This window comes from Ochotona curzoniae, unplaced genomic scaffold (genome assembly GCF_017591425.1).
Source record: "Ochotona curzoniae isolate NIBS_2020 unplaced genomic scaffold, NIBS_Ocur_1.0 contig_908, whole genome shotgun sequence".
Lineage (NCBI taxonomy): Eukaryota > Metazoa > Chordata > Mammalia > Lagomorpha > Ochotonidae > Ochotona > Ochotona curzoniae.
In genome coordinates this window covers 13,797,881-13,822,119 of record NW_024466607.1, presented here as the reverse complement: position 1 = coordinate 13,822,119, position 24,239 = coordinate 13,797,881, and the positions used below count along the sequence as shown (strand labels likewise).

The following is a 24,239-nucleotide window of genomic DNA, read 5'->3' as shown; positions in this document are numbered from 1 at the left end:
CAGAGGCTGGGACTGGGTTCTGGAAAGACTGCTGACACCCCAGAGAGCTTTCTTCCATGTTCGCTTTGTGTTCAAGTAGGAGGCTGAGAGAGGGGGTGTGCCTGACATAGGGCAGCCAAACAGCCACCTGTTGGTCTCCCTGGCCCTGTCCCTTTTCTCCAACCCCAGTCCGTCTCGCCCTACCTGGTTCATCCCATCTTCTTGGCTGAGAGCCGGAAGGCCATTCTTTAAGTGGCAACAAGCTGTCTCACTGGGGCTAGCTGCAGCTGCCCAGTCCTCTGCTCACCTCGGGCATTCCTGAGTAGGGCCACGGCTGCCTGTGACAGCTGGGGGCAGGTGTTGTGGCATTGCAACTTGCCTCCTGCAATACTGACAATGTTATGCGAGTGCCCGTTTGAGTCTTGGCTGCTCCACTTCAATGCAGCCCCCAGCTAGCGTGTCTAGTGATGGAAAATGCCCCTGTGGCTCATGTGGGAGGATCAGATGGAACTCCAGGCTTTGGGTTGAGCCTGACACAGCCCTGGCTGTGTGGCCATCTTGGGAGGGGAACCAGAGGATGAAAGATCTCTTTCCCTGTCTATTCCCCTCTGTGTAATTGGCTTTCAAATGAAATACATAAAACTTAGAAAAGATCTCAGGCGGGTTCTGGGAACAATGGTTCCTTCTCAGGATACACAAGAGATGCAAGCACTGTGTGTTGGGTTAAGGTTAGGAGGGATTCGACAAGAAAGAAGAACAACTAGATAGCAGCTAGCCTTGCCTCACACACCACGTGTCAATCACTTTGGGCTGCTGGTAAGCCACTGCGGCCCTGACGTGGCAGGCAGGCCTTTGTCAAATGCAAACTTGGGCAACTGATTTGACAGCACCCAGCGGTTTCTCAAAAGCAAGTCAGTTCTGGGCTTTGAGCACAATGCAGTTTGAAATGGACAAGCTCTCTGTATGTGTTATTCAGAAACATTCTCTTAGAAGCTAGCATGTTTACCCCACCACGGCAATGTGTTCCAGCAGAAGGGTCGACCTTGGAAATGCTCCAAAGGGCATTCCGTTCTGTTTCTTTAGCAAAGCAGCTCCTTATAAAATGCTATGTGATACCTTTATGTGCTGTTGTCTAAATCTACACTTAACTGAAAGAATGAGTAGGCTTGAACGCTTTAGAAGGCAATTTATTAGCTGAGTATTTTCTTCCCAGCAACTTGTGACTTTCTACACCATAGGAGAACACACATACACACACACACACACACACGGCTGAACATTTTTGAACTTGACCCATGGGGCTGGATCACTTCCATCCATTGCTTCCTGTTGACAGCCACAGGGTACATGATTCAGAGTCAGATCTTGAGAAAAATTAGTAGTACCTCTTACAATTCTGACACCTTAAGCCCCCGAGAGATTCTCACTTCTTTGGTGCTTCCTCACCTGCCACTCCCAAATTCAAAACAAGTTCAGGTGTGCACAAAATGAGGTAAGAAGCAACTGGGGGAAGGGGAGGGAAAACCAAACTCAAGACCCAAATCCTAACAGCAGTAAGAAAATGAAAGCATGCTAGCACTTCTCTGAAATGAACAGATCCCTTAGTGTTGGGGGTTTGTAGGACAAAGCCTCTGAAAGATTCCTGGAGTCCCACCCTCCCCCCCACCAGCCTCAGCTGGTGAATTGCTGTTTCTGAATGAATATGCTACTTCTCCCCCTTGACTATCGGTGGTTCAACCCAGAAAATGACACCTTTAAGCATTGTGACCCTAGGGAAGGCCCAATTTTAGTCATTCTGGCTTCCCGTCTTTGGGGCCCCTCTGTTCAAAACTTTACCAGAATTCTGGATTTTACTTACCCACATAGCTCATCTTCCCCTGCCCCTCACCCCATTTTGACTGGCATCTGGGATCTGCAGCTGTTCTAAGCCGGAGCTCCGTGCTCATACATCTAGTGTTTGCAAACCTCCTGGAGAGACCTGTTCATTCCGCTAGGCTGGCAAGGACTGCTGGGAAGGCCAGAGCCTTCGGAGAGGTGGCCAGTGCTCAAGCTCAGAGAACTAGCCACCTCGGCCAACACCAGCCCCTGCTCTTCATTTTGGATTTGATCTCTTCTCCAAGGCCAGCTTCAAGGGGCTTTTGAAGTTAAGGGTTCATTCTGACTTTTAATCTCCCTTTCTGTCAAACCCACCCCACATCCTGCCAACTCTGGAGCACTCTGGAGCCCACCTCCTTGCTGTGGCCAGGGTACTTGTCTTAGAGAAAGGCTGTCTTCTCTTTGGCCCGATTCTTGCCCTCATAGTTCACCTTTTGGGGTGACTTTTCAGCTGTGTGGTGTAGGCTTTCTGCAACACTATCTGCTGTGCCCGTCATGATCATGAGGCTGGCAGATCCCCGAGGCAGCCACGGGGTCTGCCCACCAGTGAGCTTTGCCCATGCAGTGCCTACAGCCTCTTCTCCTCCAGCATCTGGGACACTGAAAGCTGTGGAACCTGCTGACCTTGCCTGGGAAGGGAAAAACACCTTCTTCACTAACCCCTGTCATGCCTTTTCTCCCCACCCCTGTGCTGTCTTGCACAGCCAAGATGCTGTACAATGTTATTTCTGGATTCATTTTCTTGGCTGCTCAGATCGCCAAGCTCAGGACCCAGCAGCTCTTGGAGGTATATTTTGTAATAAACTTGGCAGGGAAGAGCTGGTCCATGACTTGTGTGTGGAGTGGTGGGCAGTTCATCAATATACATTGCTTTCGCTTTTGAGAATGGATGGGCATAAAAGACCTAGCATAATTCAAACAGATGTCGGGTAGATGGATACCACTTGGGCTCCTCCATGACAGTAATTTCCTTTCTAAATGAACTGCTCTCCAGCCCAGAATGTGTCTTGGGTGGCACGTGTAACCCAGTCCTGCTCACAGGCCAGTGGAGGGGTCCTGCTCCCCAGTGGATCGGGTGTAAGCTGAGTTGGCTCGTTCAGGAGTCTCACACTGGAAGAACAGGCAGTGTTTGCAGAAGCGTTTGCCGATGTGTTTCTGGAAAAACAGCGAGAGGTACCTGCGGAACTTCTCCCCAACGAAGGCATAGATCACTGGGTTGATGCAGCAGTGTGTCATGGCCAGTGTCTCTGTCACCTGCATGGCTTGGTCCAGTTGGTTGCTGCTCTCACAGTTGTTTAGACCGAAGGCCTCCTGGAAGTTGTTCAGGAGGAGGACGATGTTATAGGGAGTCCAGAAGAGGAAATAGACAATCATGATGGCAAAGATGAGCCGCACAGCCCGGTGCCGCCTCTTCTCATTGCGACAGCGAAGCAGGGTCCTCAGGATCCCCGAGTAGCAGATGACCATGACAAGCAGGGGCAGGATCAGGCCTAGGATGGTCATCTGCAATGTATGGAAGTTCTTCCAGAAATGATACTGACTGGGTGGAAAGTGAGAGCTGCATGTATACCGCATACCTTCTTTTTGAGATCTGGTGAAGATAGTGGTTGGAAGAGATGCTAGGATTGCCACCACCCAGGTGACCCCGCTGGTCACCACCCCAAAGATGACTGTCCTGGCTTTTAAAGCAAACACAGCGTGCACGATGGCCAGGTACCTGTCGATGGTCAGGAGGATGATAAAGAAAATGCCGGAGAAGAAGCCGATGAGATAGACGCTGGTCGTAAGCTGGCATATCGTGTTTCCAAAGTCCCACTGGGCTGAGGCGTAGTGAGCCCACAGAGGGAGCGTCAACAGGAACATCAGGTCGGACACGGCCAGGTTGAGCAGGTAGATGTCAGTCATGCTCTTGAGCTTCTTGCAGCTGACCAGGGTGAGGATGACCAGCAGGTTTCCCACAAAGCCAAAGATGAACACCAGCGAGTAGAGTGGGGGAAGGAGCTGGGCTGCCACCTGCTTCACGTTGGTCTTCTGGCAGGGCTCTGACATCCCGTAATCGATGTCATAGAAGGAGGTGGGCGTTAGGTAATCCATCAGGCTCCAAACTAAGCAGAAAGAGAGAACTCCTTAAAGTCCTGTATGGTGGCCCACCACTTAAACATGGATAAATCTTACATGAACAGATTTCTGTACTTAATTGGATTCCCTTTTGGGGCTCGACAATGGTGCCATGTTTTGAAGGGAAAGTTTCCTGCTAACTTTGCCTGCCTCCCACCCAGACTATGTTTAAATGAATTTCAGCCCATGTGCCCCCCACAAAATTCTCATTTCGCATAGCACAGTGAGGCCACTATGGCAGCATCTGGCAGCCTTCCAATTGGAGTCTCCGCTGCAGCTCCCTAGAGTTTACTCACATAGAAGAGGCATGAAGAGTGGAATGGGAATCAGCTAGAGGTCCCATGGGCACATACTGCATGCCCATCAATATGACCCTCCTGTTCACACAGGCCATTTCACAATTTCTCCAAGCACTGAGACGAGTGACTTGCTCAGACTATGGACACAGGCAGCTTTCATCCACTCTGTTGCTCTGTGCCTCGCTTTTTGGCAGGAGAACTAAAGGGGAGGATGGACCATGCATCTGCTGCTTTTGCGAGATCAACCAGAAGCCAGTCCATTTTAAGTCCCTGCTCTCCTTGGCTATGAACTTGGTCTCGTAGCCCCTGAGGAGTCCTGATCAAGAGCTCCCTTACAAACACAAGAAATAACCAAGTCAAGAACAAACAACCCCCCCGAAAAAACCTCCCTCCCACCCAGGTAAATATCACCCCTCCTGGCAGGTGAGCCTTTCCAATGGGCCCAGTCTACTGAAGTCCCACGCTATAGGTGAATGTTTTCTCTAATCCTGGTGATCTCAAACTCCTGAACTTCCAAGGACAGCTTTGAGTCAGCTGGAAGAAGTTCCCAGAGAAATCTCACCTTTACATTTTCTGAGCCAGATTAAATAGACATGCCCTAGGCTGCGGATTCAAATACATGTTAGAGGGAAATTACTTCTAAATACTAATCTTGTATGGAATTAGACATTTGGGCTCCCCTCCTTTTTTTCTGGAGGAAACAAAAAGAGAACCAGATGTCAAGCTCATGTTCAGAGGTATTGCTTTTAGTTCTCCTTAGCTGGGGAAAAGTCTCCTAAAGTTTTACCCAAGACTCCTCCTCTCTTTCCAGAGCTTTCTTGGGTGAGATGAGGAAGGCTGGCTTTAAGAGTCAGGTCTTTGATTCATTGTCTTGTTCTGTATCTTTGATGTTAACACAGTCAGAAAGTCAGTCTACCTTCTGGTCCTTTCCTTATCTTGATTATATTTTAAGATAATTCTCTAAACACCTGCTCTGGGTTTCCTGTAGAAGTTTTTGCTCATCACACAAGCTGAGCGGACTGGTAGTCCGGATGAGAAAGGAGTAACTTACCCCAGAGTGTGTTCTTGTAGGGGGAACAGATGCCTCGGTGCCTCTGGCCAGCTGAGCTGTGCAAATCAAACATATAGACAGCAGAAAAGTAGGAAATGCTTTAAAATAGGGGGTGGAGCTTAAAGAGTAAGTGCATTGCTGGGGGTGGGGTGGAGTGGGGAGAACAGGCTAGAGTTCTTCTTTTTCAAAGTTGAACTTAAATGGGCCAGGGAAGAGATCCCGGGTTCTTGAGTTTGTTGGTGGGGTACTCTCCTGATCTCAGTTTTGTCCTCTGCTGACCCATCTATGTAGAGTGTGTTGGAAAACAGAATGAAGGGGAGAGTACACTCGGGAGAACACAGCTCCATAGAAACTGCTGTTCGAGAGAGAGCAGTGGTTTGTGTAAGAGCACAGGGCTCATCCATGCAGGGTGAGAACTTGGATTCTCTTCATGGTGGCCCTTTGATAAAGCCAGCTCCAAGAAACCCCACATTGAAATGACATCCTGTGGCTAACACGAACCCCACGCTCCCTTTATCCATGCTGGTCCTTTCCTCTGCGCCCATGCATCTCGCTTGCTCGCTCGCTCACACATGCTTACATGATTTTTCTCTGCAGGTTCAAAAACTGGTTGTCTAAAGGGTTTTGTCCTAAAGGTTCACCTATGAGATAAGTACATTTTGCATCTTTCTCTAGATATGGTATCTGGGATAGAGGAGAACATGAGCAATTTTAAAAAGCTTTATTTATTTATGTTGGAAAGGCAGATTTACAGAGAAAAGGAGACAGAGATCTGCTCTTTCACTCCCCAGATGACTGCAACAGCCAGAGCTGAGCTGAGCTGAGCTGAGCTGGAGCCAGGAGCCTCTTCCGGGTTTCCCACACTGGTGCAGGGAGTCCCAAGGCTTTGGATCATCCTCTGTAAACTTTCCCAGACCACAAGTAGGGAGCTGGATGGGAAGTGGAACAGCCGGGACACAAACTGGTGCCTGTATGGGAGGCACTTGGAGGTGGGGGATTAGCCAGTTGAGCCATCATGCTGGTCCCATCGTAATCACTTCTGTTCTGGAAACTTTGTGTCCCTCCACATCAGCTAGCTTTCAGGGCAGGCTCCTTGCCCCAAGCACATGGAGATCCCAGAGTAATGGCAGAGTGTGTAAGGAGTCCAGGAGTCTAGGACAAGCTCACGTGCAGTCATAGCAAGCTCTCTCGGCTGTTGGTGACTCTAAAACCTCAATTATTAACAGCTGAGAATGTAACCACTGCTGGACCACAAGTCTCTCTGGACTTCTGTTGCCTTGGCTACAGAGTAAGCAGCGTTAGTCCGTGAGCTACGAGCAGATGAAAGAGACCCCAGACAACACAGGGGTAGGTCCCCAAGCCTGTGGAGGCAGCTCAACAGAGACTCTGCTGTCAGACGGCCAAGCCGGAAGTGAGTCTCTGCCCTCGGTTTGCTCATCTGTATATTGGGCTTAATAACAATAGGCACTTCAGGGATCCATTGGGAGGGTTCTATGTAACGTGCACCAACATGAATACAAACTATATATGTGAGAAGCTCATGGTTGCTCACCTTCTTTGAAAGCTTGTTTACCCAAGGGTTCTTAGCTAGAGCCGGTTGTCCCCTGCAAAGCTGAAACCGAAAGGTACAGCCGATGGCGTGTGCTGGGAGAACAGAAAGACACAGCTATTTGAACAATCTGGAGTAACCCAGACAGCCCAGCAGCAGTCAGCCATCACCTGGGGGTGGGGGTGCCTGTTACAACACAGCTGGATAATGGCAAGTGAATGGCCAAAGGCTGTTCAAGGTCCCCCCACCGGATGCAGCTCACATGCAGGAACTGGAGTCATGCAGCTGGGGTAAAACCCCAGCTTCATTTGCTAACTCTAATCACTTCGTGGAATCTCTCTGAGCTTTAGTTTCCTTAGCCACAGTTTATTTTTCTTTTAAAGCCCCAATCCTAAACTGATTCTACAGCTCTGTGCTCAAAATGGACTGAAACTTGCCCAGTAAGCATAGAGTTTCAGATTCCTGCTCTTGATGGGCCATTTAAGTGGAAAAACACATCCTATGGAAAGAGCTCCCCAAGTGGGTAATAGATACAAAATTCTGTGGAAAACAAGTCCCCTAAATGCTGTGCTCCTTGTTGCTGGACAGCCTTTGGCCACGTGTGACACCTTGCAGGCAGTTGGACGCACGTTATTTATGCTTGGGAAGGCTGGTTCTCCCCCACGGTGGGCTTTGCTATGGTCAGTGTAGCTAAGGACATGCACGTACTTGCCTCCAGAGGGCGATGTGGAGTGGTAGCGACTGAGCGGCTAGCTGACTCTGCGGGTGCTATGACCAGACTTCCTCTCTGAGTTTCCACTTCCTCATCTGTCCAGTGGTGCTGGGCTAGGCCTGGCAGCAGCTCTCACCCCGAGTGTCCCATGGCTCCGTGGCCAAGTGTGATTGGATGGGTTGGGATGAGGCTTAGCAGGGAGTGTTATCTTGAGAATTTCTGGTCTAGGCCATCCCTTGGGAAGATGGATGTATTTCAAGGATGCAGAAGTGGGGATGTGTGGGAAAATCTTCAGCATCTAATGAAGGACCTTCATTCTAGCTACAACAACCGCTAGTAGCTGTGCCTTAACATCTTGGGCTCTGCTTTTCTTTGTACTTAATCCTTCCCAGTTTGTTTTCAAAACACCTACTTGGGCCAGGCTGAAGCCAGGAGCTGCTTCTTGGTCCTCCCAATCTGAGTGCAGGGATCCGAGCACCTGGATCATCCTCTTCTGCTTTTCCAAGCGTGTTAGCAGGAAGCTGGATGGGAAGTGGAGTAGCTGGGACTCGAACTGGCCTCTGTGAATGTGTCAACTGATGTCTTAACTGTTAAAGTGCCTGCCCCTTGCACATTTTGACTGTTCCCACACAAATGCCATGCTGTATTCTGCTGAATATGACAGTGTGGGTGTTTTCCCACACTGCTAAAAAATAGTCATGAACGCCGTTCTTTCCCTGACATTTTGTTGAGGCAAAACTTAGGTGCAGCCAAGTGCACCGATCCCAGTTGTACAATGTGATGAGCTTAATAACGCACACAGCCATGTTAGCACCACCTAGATCAAGGTGACACCTGGAGGTGCCCTTTATCCCACCCTGGGTAAGGGTCATTACAACTTTAGCTGGATCCAATGACTATCTTTCACTTTCTGATAAGTAGAGTCAGCTGCTGCCCTCCTTCCTGGCTGGCCTCTTGCAGCTGTATACCACTTAGTGTGTACCTCAGCTATTGGACAGCTGGGCTCTCGCCACCCCTCACTACATCAGTGGTGCTGTACTGATGTCCATGTCGGTACTCTGATGCCCCTAGCCAGCAGGGGGCTGCCCGTGTGTCCCCAGGGCCACCTGCATCAGCACATCCAGAGAGTTCTCTGTGGTCCCTGTGGAAGCAGGAAGAATCCCCCCCTCCCATGTCACACCGTGTCACCTGTGTGCCTCCACAGGAGTGTGTGCTATCCTGACTCCCAGCTCCCTGGTGGGGAGAGCCCCTCCCCTTTTGCCTCAGACACCTGTTGTGGCAGATGGGCTTGGGAGGTCATCCTGCTGCTCTCCATTCCTTCCTTGCTTCCAGTCCATGCAGCACATCTCCCCTAAGCCCTGTGCAAATCCTCAGCGAAGGGACCCCTGCAGGCTGTCCCTCAGGCCACTGAAGCCTTTCCCTCAGCCGCAATATCTGCTCTATATATTTGGGATCAGCGCCCAGCAGAGGGAACAAAAGCCTTAAGGTACACAATATACTCACTGTACTCTCAAGTGGGGTCTGACCTTCCTCAGCTCTACAATCAACTGTGTGTAGGCCAGGATGTTATGTAGGACTGTCCCAGTAGCCCCCAGAACTGGCAACTGTTGCCTAAGGTGGAGGACAAGGTGGGTGACAATACCTCATGCTTAGCCTGATGGAAGACCATCAACAGCTCTGCAGTGCTTATGGCAAAGTGACAGAACCAGCATGTGGCTCCAGCTGTTTTCCCTGTACCCCAGTGTGTTGGGGCAGGAGAGGATCTTGGAAGGGTATGGGGTTGATGGTGGCAGAGTGGGGTTTATGTCATTACAGTCAAGGGGACGGGCCGTGAGTAGTAAGGGCTTGCAAAAGGGGAGGTGGGTACTCTGATGGTGATGGCGGGGGAGGCCCTGACAGGTAGCTAGTGAACAGGGAGGAGGGGCAGAAGAGGGTGACAGGTGCAGAATGACCCTGAATAGCAAGGATGTTTTCCAGAATGCTGGTGTTCTGGGGCCACATGGCTAACCCAGGAGGAGATTAGGCTAAAAGTTTACTGTCTGTTGGATCCCACTATCTGATGGAGGGGACCCCAGTGCTTGGGTAACAGTGAGCTGGGAGAAGTCGCTCAGAGATGTTGCATGTCCAAGGGTGTGGTGGTGGGGACCCTTCCCATCTCCATGCCCTCTGTAGGAGACCAACATGCACCTGCCGTGCCAGGCTGCATGGGCCAACAGGGAGAGCCTGTGACTGGGACTGGTTAGATGGAGACATACCTGTCCTCCTTCCTCTCTACTCACTGTTGGCACCAGCCCAATAGAGGGGAAGCACAGGAGCTTCTCCCCAAGGTGGCCCACTAGTGCCAAGGCTGTAGGTGTGGCCAGAGCAGGCATGGAAGATGCGCCATTTCCCTCCTCTGCAGAATCCTCCAGAATCCAGGCAATGCTAAGGTCCTGATGGCACAGTGGCTGGAGGGGAGATAAATACTTCCATATTGTGGGCTGATTGCTTTAGGACATTTATGGGAAGGGGGTCAGTGGCATTCAGTGTCCTGCCTTGCCCTGCCCTACCCTGTCCTTTGCTTGCCAGGTTGCTGAGCTGGCGGAACGTCTAAGTGACTTTTCCCCATACGACTCCTGGTGGCTTGGCTTTTCAGGCTAGGCCACCATGGCTATAGATCACACGTTCCAGATTCTCTGTTAACACATGCACACATTTTCCTAAAGTTACAGATGACACCCTGTAGCCATGTCTGAAGAAATCTCTGCCCTCTATGCCCACGCCTTCCCACACTTGGCCCAGGCTCCTGCTTTGGGTCCCAGCGCCATACCTTGGAAGGCCAGCTCAACAGATTCAGGGCCTCTCCTTGGTATGTTTTGCTGGGTGGCCCTGGGTGGCTTTTCCTACTGCTGCATTTCTCTCTAGCCTATTTCAGGATGTCAGGGAAGTTAAACCAATGGTGAGCAAAAGCAAAAGAGGAAGGCTAGGGTCTTGATGCTTTACCCTCTGGGCCTCACTGATCAGGGTCATGGCTTGGAGTAGGCTGTTTACAGCCCTCTGCTCTACTACAAAAGCCTCCAGATGCCATGCGCTGGAATGCCTGCCTCCCATCTCGTCCCCTCTGTTGGCTTGACCAGCAGCTCTCCTGCATGTTTTGCATATATGAGGAGCCAAGTCTGGACAGACAGGACTAGTAACTTTAATTAGAGAGATGCTATCAGCTGGTTCAAATTCCCCAATTACCTGTAGTTGAACTAGACTGAAGCTGTAAATAGGGAGCACTTGGTCAGGATCTCCCATGTGAGTGGCAGAACCCCAACCACAAATCCTGGTGGCTGCATCTGAGGGTGTGCATTTACAGGAACTGGGAGTGTAGCCAGGACTTGAACTCAGATACTCCTATGGACCATGCGGGTGTCCCAAGGGGTGAGTTCATAGCTAGGCCAAGCAACAATGGAACCAGTGGAAACTTTCAAATGTTTTCTTTTTCAGTTGGCAACGTTTGAATAGTAGTTTTGGTAGCTCTGTTCCATGACAAGGGACCATAACTGGATTATCACGTTGTTCCTGTCACTCTAGCATCGTCTCAGATGACTTGTACCTCTGGGCCCAGCACAGTGCACTATGACTGTGCCCACACCATCCTCCATGCTCCTGCCTCCAGTGGGCTCTGGGTTCTAAGACTTGCAGGGCAGGGTCTTGCCAAGGGTGTCTTCTCCCCATTGGAGCCTGGCATAGGGATACTCGGCAGGTTGAGTTCCACGATGGAGAACAGATAGATACTTCCCCAAATGTTATGGAGTCACTAACACCATGTGGTTGATCACCATTTTGTGTCTAAACTCACTGGATACCCTGTGCTCAGCTGTGGCCCTGGCTTTGTTCTTTTAGCACATGAGCCAAAGACAGTGAACCACCTAGGGGACCTCCGTATGGCTGGAAAGAATGGCTTGGCTCAGCCACGAGTCGGGCTCTGTATGCACAGAGAAGCCCCCTGTCCTTCAGACTCACAGCCCAGTTGCCCTGTTGGTTGGGACTTGGGGCTAGGGGAGGGCTGGAGGTTTGTGGAACATCTTGTAGCCGTGAGGACAGATGTGTATGTAATTGCACAGGAGAAGGAGGTCACAAAGTTATCAACCAGACACAAGACAGATTTTTTTTAAAACAATAAGTTGAGTATGGATTTACTCCAAATCATAGTTTGTTAAATCAGTATTTACATTGTCATCAGTATAATACAAACGTTGGAGAATGAGACTACTGCCTACCCTGCCCTGCTTTCTGGAAACTTCTGCAGCCAGATGGCAAGAAAGTAGAACTGTGAGAACTTAAGAGCAAAGAAGCTGCTTTTTTTAAAAAAAGGATTTGTTTTTATTGAAAAATCAGATATACAGAGAGAAGGAGAGGCAGAGAGGAAGATCTTTCATCCACTGAGTCACTCCCCAAGTGTCCGCAATGGTTGGAGCTGCACCAATTGAAAGCTAGGAGTCTGGAGTCTCTTCAGGTCTGCAATGTGGGTACAGGATCCCATGGCTTTGGGCCATCCTCTACTGCTTTCCCAGACCAAACAGGGAGCTGGATGGGAAGTGGGGCTGCTGGCACTTGAACCAGTGTCCATACAGGATGCAGGCATATGCAAGGCGAGGACTTTAGTCACTAGGCTGCCACGCTGGGCCTGCTACTGCTTTCTTAACTGAAGGTCTCCAAACTTCCCAGGCCTTTGAAGTAAGCAATTCAGTACTGATCTGATGAGCAAGCCCCTGCTGGCCAAGCGGGGACACTGTGCTTGACCAAGGACACTCTGCGCAACCCTGAGGTGCTAAGGCATGGCAAGATCTTGGCTCTGTAACAGCAGGAGAGCAGAGTTTTCAGCAGCCAGGCAGGATGAGGAGACAGCGACGAGGACAGCTGTGGAGCTGAGGGTCTGTGATCCAAGGGTCTGTGACACTGTTCCTAGAGTCTGAGTCACTACAGGCTAAGCCCACAGCTCCCCGGTTCTTGGCTGCTCAACAGCTATAAGGGCACTTCAAAAGGTCTGTGGATAAAAGGGGATTAAATGATAGACTTGTTTCGGTGCAAAAATTTTTAGAATCCAGGCATGATTTTTTCACAACGCATAAAGATGCTTCGAGATGCAATCACTTTGAAAATTACCCTTTAAAAATTGTGTATCATGGTTTTATGTGAAAGGCAGCATGACAGATTTTCCATACCTTGGTTTATTCCTCAAATGATTACAATAGCTGGGACTGGGCCAGGTTGAAGCCAGGAGCCTGGATATGTCTGGGTTTCCCATGTGGGTGGCAGGGACCCAAGTATTGAGCCATCGCTGGTCGCCTCCCAAGATCTGTGTTAGCAAGAGGCAGAGCTGGGACTTGAACCCAGGCATCCTGATAGGGAGACGGGTGTCCAAGGGGGATGTTAGCCCCAGCTCCACACAACTGTTGAAACTTTGTTTTCTATAAACCTTTTGAAGGACTCCTGTATTTGTGATGATTCATCAGTCTACTAAACGTATAGTTCCAAAACTTTTAAGAAAAAAAGCTGTATGTCACACAGTATTTTTAAAAGTGACATGATAGTAACCCATTAAAACAATTCTTTACCATACTTGCAAGTTGCAGTTTCTAGCTTTATTATTATTATTATTATTTTGAGGGTGTCTGATTTGTGAGCTTTCACCCAATCATGCAGTGCTGGGAAGTATGTTCTTGGAAACTTCTTTTTTTTTTCCCCCCTATCCATCTAGTCTTTCTCATCTAGCCCTGCTCTGCACTGTTACTCAGATCCCAAGATTCACAGGCTGGGGTATGGTTCTAAAGCAAATGACTGTCTCCTTCCTCTCCAGGGTCTTCCTCTGCCATGAAGAGATGTCCCGAAACCCCCACTGGTTTTCCTCTTAATTCACAATTTCTATCATATTCTTCCCCAGATCTATTCTCACGCACCTCTACAAACTGCTGGTGAGTCAGGATGATCCTGCAGCCAAGAGTTAGGTGACACAGGCTGTAGGAGGGTGGAGAGGTGAGGAACAGCTATGCAGAAGCAGCTGGGTTCCCAGAAGGAGTCTTTGTAAGGTTCCTGTGTATCCATCCCAGGCTTGCTCCTCTCTGTGGATTCTGGAAACATCCTTGTTCTGACCCCTTCTCACCTGATAGAAAAACCCATCATTCTCTACCCCTCGCTCAGCCTTCCCCTCCCCCAGGGGAGACCACGTATGGGCTTTTAGTTCATCTTCTGGCTTCAAAACGTTCTATGTTTCTATATAGGAGAATCCAACCTGCTGAAGAAGTGTGTGGACAATGGATACTAGGTTTCACAGATCTCAAGTACTGGTGCACAGTTGCCATGGATACAGTGTCACAGAGAAACAATATCATGCAGTTATACAGAAGACAATCACTGGATCCAATCTAGGCTTCCCAAGGTTATTATGGTCCCCCAACTCTCCATGGCCTAGAGAAGCTTTCAGAGATACGAGTGGGAGACAGGGCTTATGGCCAGCACCACTTCCTGGCTGGACATCTCAACCTCTAGGCTCACCCTTTTCTCCATCTGGTTTCAGCCACACTCTTGTCATCCTTTCAGTGCTTAGCCCTGACTCCATGCCCCCTCATTCCCTATCACTCTGTACTTTGCCTGATTCCCCTCCTCACCTCCAGGTGGGGCCTTGGCTAGAAAAGGTTAGAAATATCAGAGATTGAGCAAAGAAATGGCGACGACTGAGAAAGGGACGTTCAGACAAGATGAGCAGGTGTTTTCTGGGACCGAGATAGGCTTGCTGGAGGGTCGGTGTCTCTGCCCACAGTTGTCCTGGTTTGTTCCCCAAGCACACAGTGACACGAGTGGAGTGACACAAGTCTGACTTGGTGCACACAGCCCTGAGGACCCTGAACCTCTGGTCCCCTATGGGTCTCTGTTCTTCAAAAAGTCCTTGAAGCTTTTAAAAAGAGCCAGCGGCCACTGCTCCTCAGAGGCCAGCCGAGACTTCTTGCTCTCCAGTGGAGGGGGTGTATGCAGAGCTCACTCGATCCGCTGCCTCCCGATAGAAGACTGGACACTGTTTGCAGAGGCGTTTGGCTATGTGCTTTCGGAAAAACGTCGAGAGGTACCTGCGGAACTTCTCCCCAACGAAGGCATAGATCACTGGGTTGATGCAGCAGTGCGTCATGCCCAGTGTCTCTGTCACCTGCATGGCTTGGTCCAGTTGGTTGCTGCTGTCACAGTTGTTCAGACCGAAGGCCTCCTGGAAGTTGTTCAGGAGGAGGACAATGTTATAGGGAGTCCAGAAGAGGAAATAGACAATCATGATGGCAAAGATGAGCCGCACAGCCCGGTGCCGCCTCTTCTCATTGCGACAGCGAAGCAGGGTCCTCAGGATCCCCGAGTAGCAGATGACCATGACAAGCAGGGGCAGGATCAGGCTCAAGACAGTCCTCATGATTGTGTGGAAGTTCTTCCATCTGAAGGGAACATTGGAACTGCAGGTATAATGAGACTTTTCCTCTTGGAATTTGGTAAACAGGATTCCGGGGACAGAGGCCAGCAGAGCCACCACCCAGGTGACCCCACTGGTCACCACCCCAAAGATGACTGTCCTGGCTTTTAAAGCAAACACAGCGTGCACGATGGCCAGGTACCTGTCGATGGTCAGGAGGATGATAAAGAAGATGCCACTAAAATAGCCCAGGTGGTACAGCCCTATAGATAACCTGCACAGGGCCTCTCCAAAAACCCACCTGTGGGCAGCATAGTGAGCCCACAGAGGGAGCGTCAACAGGAACATCAGGTCGGACACGGCCAGGTTGAGCAGGTAGATGTCAGTCATGCTCTTGAGCTTCTTGCAGCTGACCAGGATGAGGATGACCAGCAGGTTGCCCACTAAGCCCAGGATGAACACCAGTGAGTAGAGCGGGGGCAGGATCAGGCCTCCAAACATTTTCACATCAAACTTGTGACAAGGCAGGTTGTATTCATAGTCGTACGTGGTGGTGGCTTCCTCAGCGCTGCTAAGGATTCTATCCATCAGTAGGGAGTGTGCTGTAGACAGCGTGGTTGTGGATGAACCAGAGAAAAGGGTCTGGGCCCACCAGTCTCCTGTTTTGGAAACAGAAAAAGACGTGATGACCAGATGGTACACACACCACCCTCCCTGACCTTGCTCTCAGTGACCTCCCAGTCCCTGGTCTCTCCATCACAGTCCCTCGCTTGAAAACATGTGTGCCGGTTCATGACTCCTCTCTTATTCCTGGTAGCAGTCACCTGCCATCTACACAGCAGCCACTTCCCCTAGGAAGGCTCTTCCGGACCAAAGAGACAGAAGCACATTTGCCTCTCCTGCTCTGCAGCCTTGTCTCCTTGGGACTGATCCTTAGCATCACGAATGAAAGATGCCAAGAACCAAATAGAAGCCAGGAAGAGTCCTGATGCTGTGCTTGAACGGCTCAGCTTCTGACTTACTGCTATTGGAGAAAAACCAAACTCCTGTTTTAAGACCATGGTGACCTAGATTTCTGTTCCTTGCAGCCCAAAGTATTCCATTAACCATCTCTACATTCTGCCTCTCTTATCTTTTCGAAGTGTCTCCTTGCCAGGGTTGCACTTATAGTCCTCTGTTCAAATGGCTTAGCTTTCTCCCAGTTCCATCTGCATGGAGCCCATATTTCATGCTTCTGCTAACTACTTATGTTTAATATTCTTCCTGGCTTCTAGGTGGTAGCTTCCGCTGACTGTTTCAGGAAGGTGGCTTTGTTGGCAGTTCTGCTCATTGCCCACCCCGTGAGTCTCCAGGCTCCACACTGGCTTTTTGCTTCTCTTCTCTTTTTTGCTTGTTAAAGCTTGTTCCAAAGTTCTTCCTGAGTGGTGGTATCCAACCTGCACTTTCTAACTCCCTTCTATGCTAATTGACCAAAGCTCTGGTCAATTTTACTCCTCAATCTCAGAGTGAAGCTCTCCCTTGCCTCCTAAATACCTCCCTGTGAGTTTACAAGAAGTTAGTGGAAAATATGTACTGTCAAAGTGTGGATTTCAAAATATTCTGCACAAATTATCTGTTAAAAAAATAACTTTCACTTGAGGAGGGGTTGTGAATGAGAAGGGAGAAAGATTTATTGGTTTACTCTACAAATCACCGTGAAAGTTGGGACTGGGCTTGGTGAAAGCCAGCAGCCAGGAACTCATTTCAACTTTCTCAAGGGTGGCAGCAGCCTAGCTACCTGAGTTATCACTGCTACTTTCTGGGGTCTGCATCAGCAGGAAGTTGGAATTGGAAGTTGAAGCCTGGTCTTGAACTGAGATACCCTGATATGGAACATGAGCATCTGACTTGCAGGTTATCTTCCAAGCTAAATACCCATCCCTAACTTATCTTTAAATTCCCTTCCCCCCCGATGAACTCTTTGAAGTAATTTTATATGTGGTGGGACCTCAATGGCTATGCTCAGTCTGTCCACCTTGCCTTTTCTAAACTTGTTTTTCAGCCTGATTTTTGCTTCTTGGAGCGAGCTCAAATTTGGTACTTTAGCTTGCTGTCCCCCAAACTCTCTGTTTTTTTCACACTTCGTGGTTTTGTAGATGCTCATCTCCACCTGATGCAGCCAATGAAGTCCTGCTCGTCCCTTGCCACCTCCTGTTCAAATTTTCTCCGTGTCTGTGAAGTCCAATCTGCATCCCCTACCATGTCAGTGTTACCCAAGAACACTTCCAAGAACTCTGGGTGCTTTCTACACAGGCACTTGTGCAACCCTCAAGGTCAAAGAATGATTACCATCTCTTACTAGACAAAGGAGTCACCAACAAATGCTTACAGGATGGGTGTGCAAAACTCTAAATAACAACTCATCTTGACCTCATGTGGCCTGGATTCTCAGTAAAAAACACTTTTGGTAGCGATTGAGTTTGCTTTCATCCATCTACCCTTCATCTTTCTGTTTGTTCAGTGATGGAAATTTTCCGCAGACCTTGCGCTCACATCACTGAGTCAGATTCTTGAAACCTACAGGAGCTAAGTAAGCCCTCTGATCAGGGTTGGAAAAAAAAAGAACCTGCGTCATCTGAGAACTACAACTGTGAGCATCAACTGTGTGCTCTCACGGCTCCAGGCGCCACATTAAACCCTGTGTACACATTCAACACATGAATGAACTTCATTCCTACAACTAGCTAGCAGCTAACTCCCTCCTGCAGTGGCTCACCAACACAGCAGTCGAGATGCACTGGCCTGGCTTCAGGTCAGGTATGAGGACACATCATGCAACACTGATAGAAAACTACTTCTCAGAAGCTGAAGCCCTATTCATGTCTCTGGGAAGGGACTGCTGAGTTGAGGCAAGAGGCCACTTTGCGTCAGGGTCTGACCTGTCCCAACTGTAGTCTAGAGGGGCCAAAACCTCCAGAGAAAGGCTCAGCCTGTTTATAGTCCCCCTTAGATGCTCATGGGGCAGAGTGAGCCAGCCCTTGTGTGCCTGGGGAAGACAGTAGAGCAAGGGTGCTGTCCTCCCTTTCTCATCTGTCCACCCATCTCCTCCCACCTGACCTGAGGGGAGGGGTCTCTGCCCCATCCTGCACTTCCTCACTCTCAGCAGGGTCTCTCACACCTCCTGCTGTACATGGCATCCTTCACTGCCCCCTCCTCATCTTGATCATTCTGCACAAGTGCACAGCCTTAGCTGTCCCTCAGCATGTGCCCAGACCCTGCCTTTGCAGCTTGAGGAGTTGACCTAAGCCCACGAACCACCAAGTCACACAAAAAAGCAACCACAACTCGCCACTCACCAGTGGATGGCTGCTCCCCGGAGACACGGGTGTGTCAGGCTTCTCAGCCACGGCACCAGGCAGATCTGGAGGTAGAAACTTGGTGTGCAGAAGTAGGAAATAAAGTTTCCTGCAGAACGAGAAGGCGGAGATACAAGGGCCAGCAATGGTAAAGATTTGAAACACACACACACATACACACACACACCCCAGGAAGATTTAGTTCTTCTTTTCCAGCCAGGAACGTTGCACCCGGGTTGAGGTCTCCCCAAGTAGGATTTATTTTGAAATCTCTTATGTAACCTTGACTGTGAGACAGGCAGTCTATATATCTGCCCTCAATGTCAAACAACTCTGGGTTTTTTGTATCTTGTGGGTCTCTCTATCCATGCCCTGCCCTCCTGCTAGAGATCATTTGCATGATATGAACCTAGCAGAGCTTTTCAGAGATAATGAGGTGGTGATGCTAAGAGGAGCTCCATTGGAGTGTCACTAAGACTGTGTGCCCTGTTTGCACTGGTACTGTAGACCTGGGATCCAGGTAGACCTTCTATTGAGAAAATATCTTTTAGTAGAAAGAAACAATCAGATGGTCTCTTGTGTCGAGGATATCTTCTAGAAGGAGGGATCCTGGTTACCGTAAGCCTCACTTAATGGAAAAAGTTTGTTTCCAGAAGCTGCAGGTTTTGCATTATAAAGTATCATGCCTGGAACACCCATTTTATGGTTCTGCACAGATTGAGATCAACTGAGTGGATCCTTGAAAACTTCTGGAAGTCAGCACACCTTAGAGTTAGGATCTCAGGCTGTGGCCTTGACAAGTTTGTAAGCTTCCATTTCTCTGACCATAAAATATAATTAGATCTCTGTGGTCTGTGAGGTTTAAATGAATGTAGCAACTGTAGAAGCCTGTTATGCTGAAGAAGATAGAGAGGGACTCTATTAATCAAACTTGTTAAGGAACTTGTGGCCTTTCCACAGTGCTGGTCCTAGACTCAATGTCCCTTTCCATTGTCTTGGTCACCTCCCTTGTTGGAGATGCTGTATACACTGGAATTCAAAGCCACGCCTTTGAGAACTACTGATTCCCTAGGTATCTCATACATATAGGAAACATAAGTATTAATAAATGTGTTTATTAGTAAACTTCTTGGTTTTTTTCCCCCTCTTGTTAACCTGTTACTTAAACAAATACAAAAACTCCTAAGGGCTGAAGGAAAATTTTTATTCTGTGTAAGTTGAATGTTCACTCAGACAATACTGAGAGTTTGAGGTTGAAGAGTGGAGCTACCACTAGAAGTCTGGCAACGCAGGAGGACAGCAGAACAGGATGCACCCTGCCCTCCTGCTCCCACACTCTGATTTGCTGCCAAAGCCAGCTTCCTGTGGCTGAACCTCCTGGGAGAGGGAGCAGTGGGGAGTCTGAGTTGAAGGAGCTGGGAGACGATGGCTTCCCAAGAGAATCTATGGAGTATGGACAATCACAAAACCTCCATCTTCTCTCTCCATTTGCTTCTCATCTGGTCCATGTGGATAGTTAGGAAGTTGGGAGCTTTCAATAGTACATCTTCAAATCAATTCCTTATGCTCATGGAGAGAACTGGGAAGGGGGATTCTTACACAAATCTGAGAACTCTATCAATCTGCTGAAACTAGGTTCATGATGGGGCAATTCTTAGCCTGGAAGGTGAGTACCTCCAGAGTCTGTCCAATAGATTTAAGGAAAAGCTCGCAGCCTACCACCTAGCTCTGGTGTGCCTGCTGACCATGCAGGAGCATGCAAGAGGCCGAGTGGTGATCACCTCAAAGGGGACTTGGGGTGGGAATGAGGCAAAGCTGAATTCTCCTGTGAACTAATGAAATAGAAGCAACTTGTCTTCCCTGAAAACCAATAGAGCCAGACCGACCCTGGCTAGGAGACATTTCCGATGCTTATTTTCTTCCAGAAGGGTCTGCAGGTGAGTTAGGGGCTTGGACCGCTGATGCTGAAAGTGAACTTTGTTCTCTGCCATAGCATTGATGGTAAGACTCCCTCAAAGGAAAATACAGAGGAAAGAATAGCTAGAGAGCATGACTGCTGGAGCAAGAGAACAGGAACGGCCAGTAGGGATGGCGGTGACATCCCTGTGACTTTCCTATTCCTCAGCAATGGTTGTGTTCAGTTGGCACCTTTTAGATCCCAGAGAACTTCTTGCCTCTTGTCAACCTACTGGTTCATGGTTTATTGTGGTTTCTATGGTTTGCATGCTTCCTGTGACCTACTAAAATAGATTCTTGAGTTCTAGGATTTTATATCTTTGCTTCTGGTGCAGCGTGGTCAGGACTGATAGAAGACCTCCAGAAAAGGCAGTGATGTTACCTCCCTGTTTTGGTCGTGTCCTCAAGGTGAACACCCCCTCCCCAGGTGAGTCCTACCTCTCCTCTCCCCTGTGACAGTCACATAACAGCGGAGTCACACCAGAAAGGCCAGCAGCTCAGAACTGTTCTTAGAAAGGAAGTGTCAAGTAGCAGTGCTCAAACATGAATTCTCCCCCAAGTCATCTTTGAAGTTCACCACAAAAACCAGATGAACCAAGAACAGACAAGGCCATAGGACTGAACATGGTAATGAGAGGGGCACCAAGAAGAGACCTTTACATTTATTTGATAGGTTGAGTTGGATAGAGAAGGAGACAGAAAGATCTTCCATCCATAGGTTCATTCCCCAGATGGCTGCAACAGCCTGAGCTGGGATGGTACAAAGCCAGCAGCCAGGAGCTCCTTCCAGGTCTCCCACATGAGTTCAGGGAGTCCAAGGCCTTGGGCCATCTTCCACTGCTTTCTCAGGCCATTAGCAGGGAGCTGGATGGCAAATGGGGCAGCTGGGATGAGAACCTGTGCCTATAGGGGTTGCCCAAACAGCAGGTAGAGGATTAGCCTGTTATGCTATTGCACTGGCCTTTGATCAGAGTCTAAAAAATTAGAGCATATAAGGAACAGATCTGAGGTTCTGTACTTGCAGGCCAAATTATTTCTTTGAGGGGTGGGGTGGAAAGAGGGAAATGATGAAGTCAGATCCGTAATCCATTTATTTGCTATTAAGTTCCTGCAAGTGATTGGAGGAGGCATTTGAATCTTGTAGGGGAAGTAGTCCTGTTTTTCCTTAGTCCATATGTTTTTAAACGACTCCTGACCAGGTTTAGATCTCAACAGAGACATCTTGGAGGTAGGCTGTTGTGGGGCTGTGGTTGGGAGAGGCCAGGAGAGAGCGCTTCAGAGAAGGCCCCAGGGCATGGTAAGCTCAGTTTAGCGCTGGTTCTGAGGCCTGCCATCTGGGATTTGCCCTCACCACCAGCATCTCCCCTACCCCAAAGCTTAGTGAGAGTTGGCACTAACGGGTTGAGGTTCTTGCATATATCTCTGAATTCTGAGGTGTCCCAGGAAGGGGCACAATGCTACAGTCAGCACCAGGAAACCCAGACTGTACTCTCGGGAGGTACAGGTGGCATAACAGGAAACACACAAGACTAGCGGTGGTGGAGATCCTGCTGTGTGTGCAGAGCTGGCCTCATCCTGGGTGGGTGGCAAGTGACAGACATAGAGAGACAAGACCTGGCCAAGCATGGCTGGTGGGGGACACGCTCAACTGATAACATTGGCTTTGCAGGAACCATATTAAACCCTTCTGGTAGGGAAAGGTCAAGTGTGGGGAGGGCAGCTCATGTGCAATGAAACACAGGCATAGATACTAGTGTCTAAAAAACAATTTGTGGGGCTTGGCGTGATAGCGTAGTGGTTAAAGTCCTTGCCTTGAACGTGCTGGGATCCCATATAGGCACTGATTCTAATCCCAGCAGCCCCGCTTCCCATCCAGCTCCCTGCTTGTCGCCTGGAAAGGCAGTCGAGGATGGCCCAATGATTTGGGACCCTGCACCTGTGTGGGACACCTGGAGGAAGTTCCTGGCTTCTGGCTTCGGATTGGCACAGCACCAGCCATTGCGGTCACTTGGGGAGTGAACCATCGGACGGAAGATCTTCTTCTCTGTCTCTCTTCCTCTCTGTACATCCACATTTCGGGGAGAAAAAAAAGCAATTTGTGCTGAAACAAAAGTGAATACTTTCAAAGATGGCGATGGCTATACCTTTGCTACAGTAAGAAAAAAGGGAGAACATTGCAAATTACTAAAATGGGAGGAAAGTGAGGACATTATTACCAAGTGTACAGAAATAAAGGTTATAAGGGAGTACTGTGAACAGTTAGAAAGTCAGAGAACTAGGTAATCTAGGTGGAATAAGCAAATTCTTGGAAACACGTGAGTTTCTGCAAACTGGCTCAAGAAAAATATCTGAAAATAGTCGTAAGAATAAAAGATTGACTTAGCCATCAAAAATCCCCTTGTCCTTGATATGTAGCAACAAGGCAGGGAGATAAAGGTTCTATGAGAGGGAGTTTTTGCCAGCCCCACATTGTAACTTCATCCGTTTACCTGTCAGTGCAATATTCGTGACTTCTCATGTTCACACCTGTGTCCCATGTGGGACCAGGAAGGAAGAAGACTCCAATGGGGAGGCACCATGAAAATTCCAGAAAGTCTCATGTATGCTAAACTCCATCCAGACCCCGTCCTCCTAGAAGAGGTTCATCCCATGGGAAGGCTCCTCTTGACCCTGCTTTGGGATCCTTCTTCAGCTTTCCCACCCCACCCCTTCCTAGGCAGCTCTGGTTGGCATCACTCTTGGTTGGCATCTCTCCTTGTGGATGCCCACATTCATGTAATTCGAGTCCTGCCCTGTTTGTGTCCTGTATCACACCTTTTTTTTTTGAATGCTTATCTCTGGGGTGGGGCAAGAATCCGGAGTAGAGATGAAGATATACAGGTGGATAACAGCTTCACTGGTGAGTTCTTCAAACATTGACAGAAAAACAGCAAGACTTGATGATGATAAGTTTCTTCCAAAGCAGGAGAAGAGGTGATAATGTCCTCACTCATTCTGTGAAGACACAGCATTGGTGTAGCAAAGCTAGACACCACACACACAAATCCCCAGAGACCAATATCGCTCACGAACCCAGAGGCAAAAACTCTCAAATACTAGCAAACAATCTAGCAGCATAGCAAAAGGAGTGCAGACCACAATCAAGTGGGATTTATCCTAAGAATGCCAATATGGTCCAACATAAAAAAAAATCAATGCAATATATTACATTCATAAACTGAAGTCTTAAAAAACAATCCCATTTTTTTTTCTGGGTCATTATAATTGACTCAGAAAAAGCATTTTGACAAGTACAACACTCAAAAAGTAGAAATAGAAAGTTCTTTAGCATGAGAAAGAATTTCCTTAATCTGAGAAAAAATCTGAGACAGCGTCGTGACACAGCAGGTAATGCTGTTTGTGATGCCAGCATCCTGTATGGGATCCAGTTTGTGTCCTGGCTGCTCCACTTTTGATCCAGTACCCTGCTAATTGCTTGGGGAAAGCAGCGGGTCCCAAGATGTGACCCGCACAGGAGACCCAGAAGTTCCTGGTTCCAAGTTTGTTTGGCCTTGCACTGGCTGTGACAGCCATCAGGGGAGTGAGCGAATGAATGAAAGATCTCTTTCTGTGTAACTCCTTCAAATAAATAAATCTTTCAAAAATGAAAACAAAGCAAATCTCTCAATCCTACAGCTAATACTCTGTTCTGAAAGGCTGAGCAATTTCTTTGTGACATCAGGCACAAGATGGGGATGCCCATTTTCACCACTCCTATTCAGAATCACGCTGGAAGCGATAGCCAGAAATTAGGCCATGAAAGGAAATAAAAGGAATGCAAATGAGAATGGTGGAAGTAAAACTGTGTTCACAAATGACATAGCTGGCTGTACAGAAAATTCCAAATCATACACAAAAAAACTACAAGGTTTACCAAACAAAGCCAGCAAAACTGCAGTACGTAGGCTC

The 24,239-nt window shown here is 48.7% G+C and overlaps 2 protein-coding genes and 1 long non-coding RNA gene across 4 annotated transcripts; 1 reads left to right on the top strand and 2 right to left on the bottom strand.

Annotated features, from left to right (window-relative positions):
- Nucleotides 1–1,148: 1,148 nt before the first annotated feature.
- Nucleotides 1,149–5,387, bottom strand: LOC121165650 (C-C chemokine receptor type 5-like). Of its 2 annotated transcripts, none has more exons than XM_040994351.1 (2): nt 5,323–5,387; nt 1,149–3,959 (listed from the first exon to the last, which is right to left on the bottom strand). In XM_040994351.1, the coding sequence occupies exon 2, from the start codon at nt 3,946–3,948 to the stop codon at nt 2,890–2,892; it is 1,059 nt and encodes a 352-aa protein (XP_040850285.1). In that variant the 5' UTR covers nt 3,949–3,959; nt 5,323–5,387; the 3' UTR covers nt 1,149–2,889. The 2 variants fall into 2 exon arrangements, with proteins under 2 accessions (XP_040850285.1, XP_040850284.1); XM_040994350.1 differs by lacking the exon at nt 5,323–5,387 and adding an exon at nt 4,269–4,635.
- Nucleotides 5,388–13,624: 8,237 nt separating this feature from the next.
- Nucleotides 13,625–22,922, top strand: LOC121165651. Its single transcript, XR_005885308.1, has 4 exons — nt 13,625–13,695; nt 18,634–18,636; nt 21,445–21,459; nt 22,912–22,922. It is a non-coding gene; the product is annotated as an uncharacterized LOC121165651 (long non-coding RNA).
- CCR2 (C-C motif chemokine receptor 2) lies at nt 14,225–18,522 on the bottom strand. The gene is made up of 2 exons (XM_040994349.1): nt 18,336–18,522; nt 14,225–15,659 (listed from the first exon to the last, which is right to left on the bottom strand). The coding sequence occupies exon 2, from the start codon at nt 15,586–15,588 to the stop codon at nt 14,533–14,535; it is 1,056 nt and encodes a 351-aa protein (XP_040850283.1). The 5' UTR covers nt 15,589–15,659; nt 18,336–18,522; the 3' UTR covers nt 14,225–14,532.
- Nucleotides 22,923–24,239: the final 1,317 nt, after the last annotated feature.

Bases quoted from the DNA above. Each gene is read 5' to 3' on its own strand.
- CCR2 (XM_040994349.1), bottom strand. From the start codon at position 15,588: ATGGATAGAATCCTTAGCAGCGCTGAGGAAGCCACCACCACGTACGAC.